The 18,757-nt window shown below is 49.6% G+C and overlaps 1 protein-coding gene across 1 annotated transcript in view; it reads right to left on the bottom strand.

The window, feature by feature from the left end:
• Positions 1 to 18,757, bottom strand: part of PECR (peroxisomal trans-2-enoyl-CoA reductase) — a 155,499-nt gene that overhangs the window by 23,770 nt on the left and 112,972 nt on the right. The window contains exon 4 of the mRNA XM_063933966.1: positions 12,297 to 12,378. Coding sequence (XP_063790036.1) covers positions 12,297 to 12,378 — 82 coding nt within the window. The remainder of the gene's footprint in view (positions 1 to 12,296; positions 12,379 to 18,757) is intronic.

Genomic DNA, 18,757 nt, shown 5'->3' with positions numbered 1-18,757 from the left:
CTGCGGTTGAAAAGTCGGTGTCTTTTTCTGTTGGGGAGTAGCTTGAGGTAAAAAGGTGGATTTCCCGGCTGTAGCCGTGGCCACCAAATCTGATAGACCGACTCCAAATAACTCCTCCCCTTTATACGGCAAAACTTCCATATGCCGTTTTGAGTCCGCATCGCCTGACCACTGTCGCGTCCATAAACTTCTTCTGGCCGAAATGGACATAGCACTTACCCGTGATGCCAGTGTGCAGATATCCCTCTGTGCATCACGCATATAAAGAAATGCATCCTTTATTTGCTCTAAAGACAGTAAAACATTGTCCCTATCCAGGGTATCAATATTTTCAATCAGGGACTCTGACCAAGCTACTCCAGCACTGCACATCCAGGCTGTCGCTATAGCTGGTCGTAGTATAACACCTGTATGTGTGTATATACTTTTTTGGATATTTTCCATCCTCCTATCTGCTGGATCTTTAAGTGCGGCCGTCTCAGGAGAGGGTAACGCCACTTGTTTAGATAAGCGTGTGAGCGCCTTGTCCACCCTAGGAGGTGTTTCCCAGCGCGCCCTAACCTCTGACGGGAAAGGGTATAAAGCTAATAACTTCTTTGAAATTAGCATCTTTTTATCGGGGGCAACCCACGCTTCATCACATACATCATTTAGTTCTTCTGATTCAGGAAAAACTATAGGTAGTTTTTTCACACCCCACATAATACCCTGTTTAGTGGTACCTGTAGTATCAGCTAAATGTAACGCCTCCTTCATTGCCAAAATCATATAACGTGTGGCCCTACTGGAAAATACGGTTGATTCGTCACCGTCGCCACTGGAATCAGTGCCTGTGTCTGGGTCTGTGTCGACCGACTGAGGCAAAGGGCGTTTTACAGCCCCTGACGGTGTTTGAGGCGCCTGGACAGGCACTAACTGATTGTCCGGCCGTCTCATGTCGTCAAACGACTGCTTTAGCGTGTTGACACTATCCCGTAATTCCATAAATAAAGGCATCCATTCTGGTGTCGACCCCCTAGGAGGTGACATCCCCATATTTGGCAATTGCTCCGCCTCCACACCAATATCGTCCTCATACATGTCGACACACACGTACCGACACACAGCAGACACACAGGGAATGCTCTTAACGAAGACAGGACCCCACTAGCCCTTTGGGGAGACAGAGGGAGAGTTTGCCAGCACACACCAAAAGCGCTATATATGACAGGGATAGCCTTATAATAAGTGCTCCCTGTATAGCTGCTTTTATAATATAATTTTTGCCACTATTTTGCCCCCCCTCTCTTGTTTTACCCTGTTTCTGTAGTGCAGTGCAGGGGAGAGACCTGGGAGCCGTCCTGACCAGCGGAGCTGTGTAAGGAAAATGGCGCTGTGTGCTGAGGAGATAGGCCCCGCCCCTTTTCCGGCGGGCTCGTCTCCCGCTCTTTAGTGTATTCTGGCAGGGGTTAAATATCTCCATATAGCCCCCGGAGGCTATATGTGAGGTATTTTTTAGCCAAATAGGTTTTCATTTGCCTCCCAGGGCGCTCCCCTCCCAGCGCCCTGCACCCTCAGTGACTGCCGTGTGAAGTGTGCTGAGAGGAAAATGGCGCACAGCTGCAGTGCTGTGCGCTACCTTTAGAAGACTGAGGAGTCTTCTGCCGCCGATTCTGGACCTCTTCATGTTTCAGCATCTGCAAGGGGGCCGGCGGCGAGGCTCCGGTGACCATCCAGGCTGTACCTGTGATCGTCCCTCTGGAGCTGATGTCCAGTAGCCAAGAAGCCAATCCATCCTGCACGCAGGTGAGTTCACTTCTTCTCCCCTAAGTCCCTCGTTGCAGTGATCCTGTTGCCAGCAGGACTCACTGTAAAATAAAAAACCTAAGCTAAACTTTCTCTAAGCAGCTCTTTAGGAGAGCCACCTAGATTGCACCCTTCTCGGCCGGGCACAAAAATCTAACTGAGGCTTGGAGGAGGGTCATAGGGGGAGGAGCCAGTGCACACCACCTGATCGGAAAGCTTTACTTTTTGTGCCCTGTCTCCTGCGGAGCCGCTATTCCCCATGGTCCTTTCAGGAACCCCAGCATCCACTAGGACGATAGAGAAATCAGATATGGGGAACTACAAGACAAGGCACCCAAATCTGACACTCTTCTAGCAGAGGCAATAGCCAGCAAGAGCACCACCTTAAGGGAAAGCCACTTAAGGTCAGCTGAACCAAGAGGTTCAAATGGAGGCTCCTGCAACGCCTCCAAAACCACCGACAAGTCCCAAGGAGCCACAGGCGGGACATAGGGAGGTTGGATACGCAACACACCCTGAGTAAAGGTATGCACATCAGGTAAAGTCGCAATTTTTCTCTGAAACAACACCGACAAGGCAGAAATATGAACCTTGAGGGAGGCCAGACGCAGGCCTAAATCTAGGCCCTGTTGTAGAAAAGCCAAAAGTTTGGCTGTACTAAACTTGGAAGCGTCATAATGGTTAGATGCGCACCAAACAAAGTAGGAATGCCAAACCCGATGGTAAATCCGAGCAGAGGCCGGTTTCCGGGCCCGCAACATAGTTTTAATGACCTCTTCAGAAAAACCCTTAGCTCTTAAGACGGAAGCTTCAAGAGCCACGCCGTCAAAGACAGCCGGGCTAGGTCCTTGTAGACACAGGGGCCCTGAACGAGGAGGTCTGGGCGTTGTGGAAGTAGAAGTGGACGCTCTGACGATAGGCCTTGCAGGTCTGAGAACCAGTGCCGTCTGGGCCCGCCGGAGCTATGAGAAGCAGATTTCCTTTTTCTTGCTTGAACTTCCGAATTACCCTGGCCAGGAGTGACACCGGAGGGAACACGTACGGCAGCCGAAACCTCCACGGCACTGCCAGCGCATCCACGAATGCTGCTTGAGGATCCCTTGTCCTTGCTCCGAAGACCGGAACCTTGTGATTGTGTCGAGACGCCATCAGATCCACATTTGGAAGACCCCACCTTTCCACGAGGAGTTGAAACACTTCTGGATGGAGGCCCCACTCGCCGGCATGCACATCCTGTCGACTGAGAAAGTCCGCTTCCCAATTCAGGACTCCCGGAATGAATATTGCCGATATTGCCGGTAGATGGCGTTCTGCCCAACGTAGAATCCGTGAGGCTTCCTTCATTGCCAAACGGCTTAGAGTGCCGCCTTGATGATTTATGTAAGCCACTGTGGTGGCGTTGTCCGACTGTACTTGAACAGGATGGTTCTGAATCAAATGCTGGGCTAGGTTCAACGCATTGAAGACCGCCCGCAATTCCAGAATGTTGATCGAGAGGAGAGATTCCTCCTTGGTCCACCGACCCTGCAAGGAGTGCTGCTCCAGCACCGCGCCCCAACCTCTTAGACTGGCATCTGTCGTCAACAGGACCCAGTTGGATATCCAGAAGGGACTGCCTCTGCACAATTGTCGGTCCTGGAGCCACCAGAGCAGCGACAGACGGACCTCCGGAGTCAAAGAGATCATTTGAGACCTGATCCGGTGAGGCAGGGTGTCCCACTTGGCTAGAATCAGCTTCTGGAGGGGGTGAGAATGGAATTGAGCATACTCCACCATGTCGAATGCTGATACCATGAGGCCCAGCACCTGCATTGCTGAATGTATCGACACATGCGGACGAGAAAGGAAGCAACGAATCCTGTCCTGAGGTTTCAGGACTTTCTCCTGAGACAAGAACAACCTCTGGTTGTGAGTGTCCAACAGCGCTCCCAGATGCTCTGAGCAGGGACCAGGGAGGATTTCTTCCAGTTGATGAGCCATGGGCTTGTAGAAACCGGACCGTCATATCCAGATGACGCAGGAAAAGATCTGGGGAATTTGCCAGGATTAACAAGTCGTCCAGATACGGCAGTATCCTGACCCCTTGACGGCGGAGTACCACCGTCATAACTTTGGTGAAGACTCGCGGAGCCGTTGTTAAACCAAAAGGTAACGCCCGAAACTGGTAATGGAGGTTGCCAATAGCGAACCTCAGGTATTGTTGATGTGACACTGCTATAGGAATATGCAGGTAAGCATCCTGTATGTCCAGAGAGACCATGTAGTCCCCAGGTTCTAAGGCCAGAACTATAGAGCGAAGGGTTTCCATACGAAACTTGGAAACATTCACAAACTTGTTCAGTGCCTTGAGGTTGAGAATGGGCTAGGAGGACCCATTTGGTTTCGGGACTAGAAACAGCGGAGAATAGTACCCCCGGCCCCTCTGAGCAAGAGGCACCTGTACTACGACTCCTGTATCCAGGAGGGTCTGTACCACCGAATGCAGAGTGTTTGCCTTTGTCTGGTCCGACGGGACGTCTGTCTGGCAAAATCGATGAGGGGGTCGGTTTTTGAAGGCTATGGCCTAACCTCGAGTGACGACTTCCCGTACCCAGGCATCTGAAGTGGTCTTTAACCATTCCTGGGTATACCCTAGAAGCTGGCCCCCCACCCTGGGATCCCCCAGGGGGAGGCCCGCCCCGTCATGCGGCAGGCTTATCGGTCTTGGCTGCTGGCTGACGGGCAGCCCAGGCTCTTTTGGGCTTCGGCTTACCAGCGGGCCTGCTTATGGTACGCCTGACCTTTTGCTTTACCTGAAGGACGAAAGGGGCGAAAATAAGAATTTACTCACCGGTAATTCTATTTCTCATAGTCCGTAGTGGATGCTGGGGACTCCGTAAGGACCATGGGGATTAGCGGCTCCGCAGGAGACTGGGCACAACTATAAAGAAAGCTTTTAGACTACTGGTGTGCACTGGCTCCTCCCACTAAGACCCTCCTCCAGACCTCAGTTAGGATACTGTGCCCGGAAGAGCTGACACAAGTAGGAAGGATTTTGAATCCCGGGTAAGACTCATACCAGCCACACCGTATAACTCGTGATACAATACCCAGTTAACAGCATGATAACAACTGAGCCTCTCAACAGATAGCTCAACAATAACCCTTTAGTTAAGCAATAACTATATACAAGTATTGCAGACAATCCGCACTTGGGATGGGCGCCCAGCATCCACTACGGACTATGAGAAATAGAATTACCGGTGAGTAAATTCTTATTTTCTCTAACGTCTTAAGTGGATGCTGGGGACTCCGTAAGGACCATGGGGATTATACCAAAGCTCCCAAACGGGCGGGAGAGTGCGGAGGACTCTGCAGCACCGAATGAGAGAACTCATGGTCCTCCTCAGCCAGGGTATCAAATTTGTAGAATTTAGCAAACGTGTTTGCCCCTGACCAAGTAGCAGCTCGGCAAAGTTGAAGAGCCGAGACCCCTCGGGCAGCCGCCCAAGAAGAGCCCACCTTCCTCGTGGAATGGGCTTTTACTGATTTAGGATGCGGCAGTCCAGCCGCAGAATGTGCAAGCTGAATCGTACTACAGATCCAGCGAGCAATAGTCTGCTTAGAAGCAGGTGCACCCAACTTGTTGGGCGCATACAGGATAAAAAGCGAGTCAGTCTTCCTGACTCCAGCTGTCCTGGAAACATAAATTTTTAGGGCCCTGACTACATCCAACAACTTGGAAGCCTCCAAGTCATTCGTAGCCGCAGGCACCACGATAGGTTGGTTCAGATGAAAAGCTGATACCACTTTGGGGAGAAACTGGGGACGAGTCCTCAATTCTGCCCTATCCATATGGAAAATCAGATAAGGGCTTTTACATGACAAAGCCGCCAATTCTGAAACACGCCTGGCCAAGGCCAACAACATGACCACTTTCCACGTGAGATATTTTAAATCCACGGTTTTCAGTGGCTCAAACCAATGTGACTTTAGGAAATCCAACACCACGTTGAGATTCCAAGGTGCCACTGGAGGCACAAAAGGGGGCTGAATATGCAGCACTCCCTTAACAAAAGTCTGAACTTCAGGTAGTGAAGCCAATTCTCTCTGGAAGAAAATCGATAGAGCCGAAATCTGGACCTTAATGGAACCCAATTTAAGGCCCATAGTCACCCCTGACTGTAGGAAGTGCAGGAACCGGCCCAGCTGAAATTCTTCCGTTGGGGCCTTCCTGGCCTCACACCACGCAACATATTTTCGCCATATGCGGTGATAATGGATCGCGGTTACTTCTTTCCTAGCTTTTATCAGCGTAGGAATGACTTCCTCCGGAATGCCCTTTTCCTTCAGGATCCGGTGTTCAACCGCCATGCCGTCAAACGCAGCCGCGGTAAGTCTTGGAACAGACAGGGCCCCTGCTGCAGCAGGTCCTGTCTGAGCGGTAGAGGCCATGGGTCCTCTGACATCATTTCTTGAAGTTCCGGATACCACGCTCTTCTTGGCCAATCCGGAACAATGAGTATAGTTCTTACTCCTCTTCTCCTTATTATCCTCAGTACCTTTGGTATGAGAGGAAGAGGAGGGAACACATAAACCGATCGGTACACCCACGGTGTTACCAGAGCGTCCACAGCTATCGCCTGCGGGTCTCTTGACCTGGCGCAATATTTTTCTAGCTTTTTGTTTAGGCGGGACGCCATCATGTCCACCTGTGGTTTTTCCCACTGGTTTACAATCATTTGAAAGACTTCTGGATGAAGTCCCCACTCTCCCGGGTGGAGGTCGTGCCTGCTTAGGAAGTCTGCTTCCCAGTTGTCCACTCCCGGGATGAACACTGCTGACAGTGCTATCACGTGATTTTCCGCCCATCGGAGAATCCTTGTGGCTTCTGCCATTGCCGTCCTGCTTCTTGTGCCGCCCTGTCGATTTACATGGGCGACCGCCGTGATGTTGTCTGACTGGATCAGTACCGGCTGGTTTTGAAGCAGGGGTTTTGCCTGACTTAGGGCATTGTAAATGGCCCTTAGTTCCAGAATATTTATGTGCAGGGAAGTCTCCTGACTTGACCATAGTCCTTGGAAGTTTCTTCCCTGTGTGACTGCTCCCCAGCCTCGAAGGCTGGCATCCGTGGTCACCAGGACCCAGTCCTGTATGCCGAATCTGCGGCCCTCTTGAAGATGAGCACTCTGCAGCCACCACAGCAGAGACACCCTTGTCCTTGGAGACAGGGTTATCAGACGATGCATCTGAACATGCGATCCGGGCCACTTGTCCAACAGGTCCCACTGAAAGGTTCTTGCATGAAACCTGCCGAATGGAATCGCTTCGTAGGAAGCTACCATTTTTCCCAGGATCCGCGTGCAGTGATGCACCGACACCTGTTTTGGTTTTAGGAGGCCTCTGACTAGAGATGACAGCTCCTTGGCCTTCTCCTCCGGGAGAAACACTTTTCTCTGTTCTGTGTCCAGAACCATCCCTAGGAACAGCAGGCGTGTCGTAGGGACCAGCTGTGACTTTGGAATGTTTAGAATCCAGCCGTGCTGTTGTAGCACTTCCAACAACTGCTCTCTGGACCTCGCCTTTATCAGGAGATCGTCCAAGTACGGGATAATTAAAACTCCCTTCCTTCGAAGGAGTATCATCATTTCCGCCATTACCTTGGTAAAGACCCTCGGAGCCGTGGAGAGACCGAACGGCAACGTCTGGAATTGGTAATGACAATCTTGTACCACAAACCTGAGGAACTCCTGGTGAGGATGGTAAATGGGGACATGTAGGTAAGCATCCTTGATGTCCAGCGATACCATGTAATCTCCCTCGTCCAGGCTTGCAATAACCGCCCTGAGCGATTCCATCTTGAACTTGAATTTTTTGATGTGTTCAAGGATTTCAAATTTAAAATGGGTCTCACCGAACCGTCCGGTTTCGGTACCACAAACATTGTGGAATAGTAACCCCTTCCTTGTTGAAGTAGGGGCACCTTTACTATAACTTGTTGTGAATACAGCTTTTGAATTGCCTGTAACACTGCCTCCCTGCCTGAGGGAGTGGTTGGCAAGGCAGATTTGAGGAAACGGCGGGGGGGAGACGTCTCGAATTCCAGTTTGTACCCCTTAGATACTATTTGAAGGATCCAGGGATCCACCCGTGAGCGAGCCCACTGATTGCTGAAATGCTTGAGACGGGCCCCCACCGTACCTGGCTCTGCCTGTGGAGCCCCAGCGTCATGCTGTGGACTTAGAAGAAGCGGGGGAGGACTTTTGCTCCTGGGAACTGGCTGTATGCTGCAGCATTTTCCCTCTACCTCTGCCTCTGGGCAGAAAGGACGCGCCTTTAACCCGCTTGCCTTTCTGTGGCCGAAAGGACTGTACCTGATAATACGGTGCTTTCTTTGGTTGTGAGGGAACATGGGGCAAAAATGTAGACTTCCCAGCTGTTGCTGTGGAAACGAGGTCCGAGAGACCATCCCCGAACAATTCCTCACCCTTATAAGGCAGAACTTCCATGTGTCGTTTGGAATCTGCATCACCTGTCCACTGCCGAGTCCATAACCCTCTCCTGGCAGAAATGGACATTGCACTAATTTTGGATGCCAGCCGGCAAATATCCCTCTGTGCATCCCTCATGTATAAAAGTGCGTCTTTTATATGCTCTACGTTCAGCAAAATAGTGTCCCTGTCTAGGGTATCTATATTTTCTGACAGGGAATCTGACCACGCAGCAGCAGCGCTGCACATCCAGGCTGAAGCTATAGCCGGTCTCAGTATCACACCTGTGTGTGTATATATAGATTTCAGGATAGCCTCCTGCTTTCTATCAGCAGATTCCTTCAGGGCGGCCGTATCCGGAGACGGTAGTGCCACCTTCTTTGACAAGCGTGTGAGCGCTTTATCCACCCTAGGGGATGTTTCCCAGCGTGACCTATCCTCTGGCGGGAAAGGGTACGCCATTAGTAATCTCTTAGAAATTACCATCTTTTTATCAGGGGAAGCCCACGCTTCTTCACACACTTCATTTAACTCTTCAGATGGAGGAAAAGCTATCGGTAGTTTTTTCTCTCCAAACATTATACCCTTTTTTGTGGTACCGGGGGTAACATCAGAAATGTGCAACACATTTTTCATTGCCTCAATCATGTAACGTGTGGCCCTACTGGAAGTTACATTAGTCTCCTCGTCGTCGACACTGGAGTCAGTATCCGTGTCGACATCTGTGTCAACCATCTGAGGTAGCGGGCGTTTTAGAGCCCCTGATGGTTTTTGAGACGCCTGGGCAGGCACAGGCTGAGAAGCCGGCTGTCCCACATTAGGTATGTCGTCAAACCTTTTATGTAAGGAGTCGACACTATCACGTAATTCCTTCCACAGCACCATCCACTCAGGTGTCGACCCCGCAGGGGGTGACATCACATTTACAGGCATCTGCTCCGCCTCCACATAAGCCTCCTCATCAAACATGTCGACACAGCCGTACCGACACACCGCAAGCACACAGGGAATGCTCTGAGAGAGGACAGGACCCCACAAAGCCCTTTGGGGAGACAGAGAGAGAGTATGCCAGCACACACCAGAGCGCTATATAACACTGGGATCCCACTATTAATGAGTGTTTTCCCTATAGCTGCTTTTTTATATATATTACATATATATATATATATATATCTATACTGCGCCTAAATTTAGTGCCCCCCCTCTCTTTTTTACCCTTCTGTAGTATTCTCAGACTGCAGGGGAGAGCCAGGGAGCTTCCTTCCAGCGGAACTGTGAGGGAAAAATGGCGCCAGTGTGCTGAGGGAGAAGCCCCGCCCCCTTTTCGGCAGACTTTCTCCCGCTTTTTCTGTGATACTGGCAGGGGTAATTTTACATCTATATAGCCTTTGGGACTATATATGATGTATATTTTGCCAGCCAAGGTGTTATTTATTGCCCTCAGGGCGCCCCCCCCCCCCAGCGCCCTGCACCCATCAGTGACCAAAGTATGAGGTGTACATGAGGAGCAATGGCGCACAGCTGCAGTGCTGTGCGCTACCTTGGTGAAGACTGAAGTCTTCTGCCGCCGATTTTCCGGACCTTCTTCGTGCTTCTGGCTCTGTAAGGGGGACGAAGGCGCGGCTCCGGGAACGACATCAGCCGTATCTGAGTCAGAACCTGTGGGGTCAGTGTATGTGCTGTCTTCATCAGACGAGGTGTCAGTGACAGCAGTGGATTGTGAGGAGACGAGCACTCGCTTAGAGGACCTCTTGGACTTAGGCGAGCGATGGTCAGAGTTTTTAGTAGTCAGGGACTGGTTCAACTTCTTTAATTGAGCAGATAAATCGTCGGCCCACGGCGGGTTAGCTGCAGGGACCACATACGGTTGTACCGGCATTGGGGGTCCATAGGGGGTGTTAGTTTATGAACTAGTGTATGCAGAAGCGTGGAAAAAGCGGCCCACGGAGGGTCAGTATGTGCCTCCGTTGCCACAGTCCCACTGGGGGGCAAGGAGCCCCCAGAACCAGAGCCCACAGCTGCTATATTCTCCCCATATGTGCCTGTGACTTCAGCAACACCAGCAGTGTGTTCCGCCCCAGAACAGTTACCCTCAGAAGCAGACATGATATAACTTGCAGTATGCGGTAACACAGTACAATTATTAGCAGCACTATATCCCTAAACCCCTGCGCAGTGTAGTCAGCACCAGCAGAGATAAAGGAGAGATATGGTGACTAAATCACAGAGAAAAATACGTCATACAGTATATCTTTGTGAAAATCCTATATTAAATAACACCTGACGCACCAAGCCCCCTCAGGTTATAGGATGGACACCACACAGCTGTCAATGCACACACAAATAGTCACAGTTTGTACAATGCAGAGGTTATTACAAACAATAATACTGCACTGGACTAGCTTACACAGCTATATAGTCAATAGATAAAACACTACACAGTAAGAAACTGGATGTATATCACAGGGTAATTGTACTATAAACCCCTGACTAAATGCACTCTTTCTTACTAACACTGACTAAAAAGGCAGGTAGAATACTTAAGTGTCATGTAAAGGCACAGCGCTGGCAACCAGGCGGCTTTACATAGGAGGATTTGCCCAACCAGTCCCAGGAACAGTGAGCTGAGGAGTAATGGCGCCGCAGACACTGACAGGGAGTGAGGAAAAGACAGAGATGCAGCTCCAGGGTGGGAAGTTGGGAACACTTGCTGGAAATGGCGCCCTGGGGCTGGGGGAGGGGCTTCAGGTCTAAGCCTTATCCCCCTTGCTGGCAAAACCACCGGGTACTGTGGGCGATATTAAAATCGGTTTTAAGAGAAAACCTGACCTGCGCCCATGCCCTGGTGATCTAGTGATCTAGTATCCACAGTGTCCACCGCTAGGGCGCGCGGCCCGCCTCCCACTGACCGCGCCGGATCGCGATAAAGACCGGGTCCCGCGAGCGGGACCCACATTCCACCTCCCGAAGCGCGGCCACGTGATCCTGGAGAGTTCCAGCCGTGTGTGTCTAACATGAAGAAAACCGGAGCCTCCGCTGTAGGTACCATGCAACCAGGGCTCGGGAGTGTACAGCGCCGCTGGGGAGAGCTGGAGCAGTGAATGTCACAAGACATTTACCACCACTGCTGCCCTTGAAGTCTTCACTTTTTACCTCATAAAAAGCTTTTCTCAGGGCTGCTTGGAGCAGCCCCTCTGTTAAGTGCCTTCTTACTGCAGCACCAACTGAGAAACTGAGCTCCTGTGCTGGGAGGCGGGGTGATATAGGAGGCGGCGCTGTGCATTCTGGGAACAGTCAAAGCTTTGAGCCTGTTGGTGCCTCGGATTAAGATCCTACTCTACACCTCATTGTCCAGACTTGTGGAGCCCAGTGTATCCCGCAGCAGAAAATAAGATTTTAAACCTACCGGTAAATCTTTTTCTCCTAGTCCGTAGAGGATGCTGGGCGCCCGTCCCAGTGCGGACAAAATCTGCAAGGCTTGTATATAGTTGTTGCTTCCATAAGGGTTATGTTACAGTTGAGATCAGTCTTTAGCTGATACTGTTTTTTGTTCATACTGTTAACTGGTTGCGTATATTCCAGGTTATACGGTGTGGATGGTGTGGACTGGTATGAATCTTGCCCTTAGCTTAACAAAATCCTTTCCTCATAGTGTCCATCTCCTCTGGACAGTTTCTCTAACTGAGATCTGGAGGAGGGGCATAGAGGGAGGAGCCAGTGCACACCCATTCTAAAGTTCTTTATAGTGCCCATATCTCCTGCGGAGCCCGTCTATACCCCATGGTCCTTACGGAGTCCCCAGCATCCTCTACGGACTAGGAGAAAAAGATTTACCGGTAGGTTTAAAATCTTATTTTTATTTCTACAACACTGCATAAACATACAACACTTAGGAGAGAAATATTAACATGCTTGGTCTCCATGAGAGGAAATGACTAATGATAAAATATTACATTACAGCTATTGCAGCATTTGGGTAAATATATTTAATATCTGGCACATTACCAGCAGATAAATTGAATGATACAAACAGACACTTACGCCATGCCAGGAAATCCTTTCCACATGTCTGCCACAATATTTACTATGGCTCCTCCGTGATCTTTCATCCACATGTTATACACTGCACAAAAATGGACATGTCAGTACGGTATCCGGACTCTACACACATTAGGTCGACACCTATTGGTCGACATTGAGTAGGACGACACAGGAAATAGGTCGACACGACCATTAGGTCGGCATGAACAAGGTCGACATGGAAACAGATCGACGTGAGTTTTTCACTTTTTAAAAAAAAAATTGAACTTTTTCATACTTTACGATCCACGTGGACTACAATTGGGAACTGTAACCTGGGCCGAATGCAGCGAGGCATCTTGCCCGAAGTATTGCGAGCGAAGTGAGCCATGCGAGAAGACATGGGCCCTCATTCCGAGTTGATCGGTCGCAAGGCGAATTTAGCAGAGTTACACACGCTAAGCCGCCGCCTACTGGGAGTGAATCTTAGCTTCTTAAAATTGCGACCGATGTATTCGCAATATTGCGATTACTAACTACTTAGCAGTTTCAGAGTAGCTCCAGACTTACTCTGCCTGTGCGATCAGTTCAGTGCTTGTCGTTCCTGGTTGACGTCACAAACACACCCAGCGTTCGCCCAGGCACTCCCACCGTTTCTCCGGCCACTCCTGCGTTTTTTCCGGAAACGGTAGCGTTTTCAGCCACACGCCCCTGAAACGCCGTGTTTCCGCCCAGTAACACCCATTTCCTGTCAATCACATTACGATCGCCGGAGCGAAGAAAAAGCCGTGAGTAAAAATACTTTCTTCATAGTAAAGTTACTTGGCGCAGTCGCAGTGCGAACTTTGCGCATGCGTACTAAGCGGATTTTCACTGCGATGCGATGAAAAAGAACGAGCGAACAACTCGGAATGAGGGCCATGGTGCACCAACTGGGGCTCCCCATCGCTTTACAAAAACGACAACAAAAAAACCCATAACCTTTTTCCATGTCAAACTTGTTCATGTCTGCCTAATGGAGACCCATTTCCTGTGTCGACCTAGTCACTGTCGACCAAATGGGAGTCGACCTAGACACTGTCGACCCTGAGTCCCATACCCGTCAGTAAATGTGGTAACATTCATTAAGAGCACAGTCTTTTCAATGTACACAGTCAAATAACAATGGTTCAGTCTATTCACTCAGTTTTTTTTTTTTTTATGATTATTTATTTATTGAAGCATATGCCATAAATTCACAAATATATTCATATACAATCACAAATAATATAATCTAAATAATGTGTACATAGTCTAAACATGCATCATTTATGAGCTCAGTTTGTAGGGAGCCAGCCAAACCTCCCCCCCCCCCCCTTCCCTCCCCAATTTTAATAGTACAATGAAAAAGGAGAAGGTTCTGAAAGTAATATCACTGCTCTATTGGAGGGTCTCCAGCAAGCAAAGTACAAACAATGTACAGATATGTCCTCATACTGTACACATAGCCACAATAAGCCATGCAGCACGAGAAGCCTGACTGGAGTGAGTCGCCAGGTCTTATGCCACAAAATCTATCTTAGTTGAAACGCAATGCATCTAGGAAGCACTATAAGACTGCTAATTAATTTGATATGACACTTGTATACTGAGTGTGATGGAGTATGTATTCAGAGCTTACTGTTAAAAAAACTGCGGCTGCTACATTGTAGCACTTCGTATACAAATTCAGAGACTCAACAGATATACCAGATACACAAGTGTCAGCAGCCCCAAACATATGTAGCATACAAGAAACAGTTCCTGTTGCACAGCATTATTAGACTCGTGAGTGACACCTCAATCATCCATAAACACAGGTTCCACCTAAACCTAGGAGGGCATCGGAGGAAGTACCTTGATTATAAGGATGAGTGCCGGTAGTATTGCTGCAAGATATACAAGTGTCATATATATAACTAATCAGCACAGTCTCCTCGTGTGTCATTATCGCATTTCTTTTCGACTAAGATGCATTTTTGGCAAATCCTTTTCTCGTAGTCCATAAGGGATATTGGGGAGACTTAGTACGATGGGATATCGACGGGGTCCAAAGGAGCCGGTGCACTTTAAATTTCTTCACTGGGTCTGCTGGGCTTCTTCCCATCTATGCCCGCTCCCACAGGCAGTTATAGATAAAACAGTGCCCGAAGCAGAAAGGACATATATGAGAGAAGGAACATGACAACAAAGAGTGGTAAGATTTAAAACCAGCACACCATGAACATATAACAACCAGCAACGGCTGGTAACAATAACAGCAACAGCTGAACAGGTAACCACAGAACAGAGAATCTGCAGAAAAGTCAACGCTCTGAGGCGGGAGCCCAATATCCCTTATGGACGAGAAAAGGATTTACCGGCAGGTAATTCAAATCCTATTTTCTCTAGCATCCATAAGGGATATTGGGGAGACTTAGTATGATGGGGATGTCCCAAAGCTTCCAGAACGGGTGGGAATTTGTGGTGACTGCTGCAGCACCACCTGCCCAAACTGGGTATCCTCTTTGCCAGAGTATCAAATTTGTAGAACTTCACAAAGGTGTTCTTCCCACCTTTGTGAAGTTCTACAAATTTGATATGACCAGGTAGCAGCTCGGCATAGTTGCAAGGCCGAGACTCCACGGGCAGCCGTCCAGGAATACCCCACTGATCTTGTAGAGAGGGCCTTCAGAGACTTAGGAACAGGTAAGGCTGCCGACACATAGGCCTGTTGGATAGTAAGCCTAAGCCAACGAGCAATGGACTGCTTCAAAGCAGGACAACCCCTTTTCTGCGCATCATAGAGCATGAACAAGGAATCTGTCTGTCTGATCCGAGCCGTTCGCTTGACATAGATCTTCAAGGCTCTCACAGCATCCAATACCTCCGGAGGAGCAGAAGTGTCAGAACTGGACGGAACCACAATAGCTTGATTCAAGTGAAACGCATAGACAACCTTCGGCAGGAACTGCTGCCTAGTCCTGAGCTCCGCTCTGTCCACGTAAAAGACCAAGTATGGACTTTCACATGATAAGGTCCTCAATTCTGAGACACGTCTAGCAGAAGCCAGGGCCAGTAATATTACTGTCTTCCACGTGAGGTACTTGTCTTCTACCCTCATCAACGGCTCAAACCAGGAGGACTGTAGAAATTCCAACACCACATTCAAATCCCACGGCGCCGTAGGCAGCACAAAAGGAGGTTGTATGTGGAATACCCCTTGCAAGAATGTCTGAACTTCTGGCAACAGTGCCAATTTCTTCTGGAAGAAAATGGAGAGAGACGAAAACTGGACCTTAATGGAACCCAGATGCAAGCCCTTATCCACACCAGCCTGCAGGAAACGTAAGAAACGTCCCAAGTGGAACTCTGCAGGTGGATACTTACGTTCCTCGCACCAAGAGACATATCTTCTCCAAATATGATAGTGTTTTGACATCACAGGTTTCCTGGCCTGAACCATGGTAGCAATAACCTTTCTGGAAATGCCGTTGTGAGCTAGGATGTTCCACTCAACTTCCATGCCGTCAAACGAAGTTGCCGTAAGTCCGGGTAGACGAACGGTCCTTGTTGAAGAAGATCGCTTCTTAGTGGTAGAGGCCAAGGGTCTTCTACGGACATGTCCAGAAGATCCGCGACTTCCGGGGCCAATCCGGGGCAATCAGAATTGCCTGGACCCCTTGATTTCTGATTCGCTTGGGCACCCTTGGGAGCAACGAAATCGGAGGAAAACAGGGAGACCAGACGGTAAGGCCAAGGCGACGTCAGTGCATCCACTGCCCTCGGCTGAGGGTCCCTGGTTTGTGAGCAATACCAGTGAAGCTTCTTGTTGAGTCGAGAAGCCATCATGTCTATCTGTGGGCAGCCCCACCAGTGGATGAACTGCTGGAACACCTGATGGTGGAGTCCCCACTCCCCAGAGTGGAGATCACGATGACTGAGGAAGTCCGCTTCCCAGTTGTCCACACCCGAAATGAAGATTGCGGACATTCATTCCGCCCAGAGGAGTATCTTTGGCACCTCTTGCATGCAGGCTCTGCTTTTTGTCCCTTCTTGCCGACTAATGTACGCCACTCCTGTGGCGTTGTCCAACTGAACTTGGATCGCGTGATCCGTGAGCAGAGGAGAGGCCTGAAGCAAAGCATTGTAGATCGCCCGAAGTTCCAAAATGTTGATCAGAAGGAGGGTTTTGTGGGCTGACCACCTGCCCTGGAACTGCGCCCCTTGGGTGACAGCTCCCCATCCTCGCATCTGTTGTGAAGAGGGTCCAATCCTGAATCCCGAAACTCCGGCCTTCCAGGAGATTGGAGGACCGCAGCCACCACAGGAGGGAAATCCTGGCCTGAGGTGACAGCCAAATCATCCGGTGCATCTGCAGATGTGATCCGGACCATTTGCTCAGGAGATCCAATTGAAATGTTCTGGCATGGAACCTCTCATATTGGATCTCCTCGTATGAGGCGACCATCTTTACCAGCAATCGTATGCAAAGATGGATGGACACTCGAGTAGGTCGGAACACCATTCGGACCATCTCCTGAAGTGTTCTTGCCTTGTCCTCTGGTAGGAACACCTTTCGTACCACAGTATCCAGCAACATTCTCAGGAACAAGAGCGCTGAGTTGGCTCCAGGTGAGACTTCTGTAAATTGAGGATCCACCCATGGTGGGACAAAAGATGGATAGTGCGGTCGATATGTAGCAATAATAGCTCTCTGGATCCTGCTTTTATCAGAAGATCGTCCAGGTAAGGGACCACATTGATCCCCTGGACCCGGAGTTTGAACATCACCTCCGCCATCACCTTTGTGAATACCCTCGGAGCTGTGGACAGGCCAAAGGGCAGGGACTGGAACTGGTAGCGATTGTCCAGCAGGACAAACCTGAGGTACGCCTGATGAGGTGGCCAAATCGGAATATGAAGGTAGGCATCCTTGATATACAGGGAGACCATGAATTCATGTTCCTCCAGGCCCGCAAGGATTGCATTTTGAACTTGAAAACCTTCAGGTAAGGGTTCAAGGACTTGAGTTTCAAAATGGGCCTTACCGAACCGTCCGGTTTCGGTACCACAAACAGGTTGGAGTAATAACCCTTGCCTCATTGTTGTATTGGTACTGGAACAATGAGACTGTACCAACTTTTGGATGGCCTGTTGCAACGTAATCTGCATATTCTCCAAAGCTGGTAAGCTTGATTTGAAAAATCGTTGGGGAGGAGCACCGTTGAACTCCAGCTTGTAGCCCTGACAAATGAGATCCCTGATCCAGGTATCCTGGCAGGAAGCCTCCCAGATGCGGATGAAGTGACGCAGTCGAGCTCCCACCTCGAGATCCCCTCGGGGTGGGTGGGCACCATCATGCTGAGGTCTTGGTGGAAGTTGAACTGGTGGTCTAGTCCTGAGAGATGGTGCTTGCAGGTTTTCTTGACTTACCTCTGGTGCCTCTATTGGCATTTGAGGCACCTCTGGCCTTAGATCGAAATCGGTTAGACCAAAAGGACTGCACAGACGGCCCCGTGTAGGAGCGTCTGGCTGGGGGGGCCCCAGTGGGGAGAAACATGGATTTCCCAACCGTTACTTTGGAAATCCACATATCCAACTCAACCCCAAAGAGCCATTCCCCCGAAAAGGGGAGGGATTCCACACTGCACTTTGATTCTGCGTCCACAATCCACTGACACAACCACAAGGCCCTGCGCGCCGACACTGCCATAGCAGAAGTCCTAGCATTAATATTTCCCATCTTCTTGAGCGAGTCACACAGGACGCGTGTAGTGTCCTGAATGTGATTAAGGAGAGTCACCATAGTGACCAGGGGCATATCCCCGGAGAGGCCCTCCTGAATCTGGGTAGCCCACGTATGAATGGCATGAGTCATCCAGCTATGACCGGTCTTTGCGATACACCTGCTGCCATGTAAATAGATTTTAGCGTAGTCTCTATTTTCCGGTCCCCAGGATCCTTTATGGTGAAGGCTGCACACGCGCGCGCGCGCACACACACACACACACACACACACACACACACACACACACACACACACACACACACAGTGTGCGTGCTGCCTTCACACTGTGTGTGTGTGTGTGTGTGTGTGTGTGTGTGTGTGTGTGCTGCCTGAGGGTTCCTCACAAAACTTCCTGCCTTCAGTAGCAAATGGAAGAGTGCACACAAAAATAGGATTTTGGTACTTACCAGGTAAATCCTTTTCTTTGAATCCATAGGGGGCACTGGAGTACTCTTGGGATATGGACGGTGTTAGCAAGGACAGGCACTGAATATTTAAATTTCAGTAACTCTCCTCCCCTCCATACTCCCAGAATACCTCAGTGTTTTTTCTTGAGGCGAACAGGAGCGATAGAGAGGATGAACAATGGAGAATTACCTATAACATTATAACATAACGGACAACAATAAAGTTGACACATAACGTAACTGACAACTCAACAGTTGACACCATAACCGATAAATCGGTGAGAATG

Source organism: Pseudophryne corroboree, chromosome 7, assembly GCF_028390025.1.
Source record: "Pseudophryne corroboree isolate aPseCor3 chromosome 7, aPseCor3.hap2, whole genome shotgun sequence".
Classification (NCBI taxonomy): Eukaryota; Metazoa; Chordata; class Amphibia; order Anura; family Myobatrachidae; genus Pseudophryne; species Pseudophryne corroboree.
The sequence above is the reverse complement of the archived record's forward strand: the minus strand, read 5'-3'. Positions and strand labels throughout refer to the sequence as shown.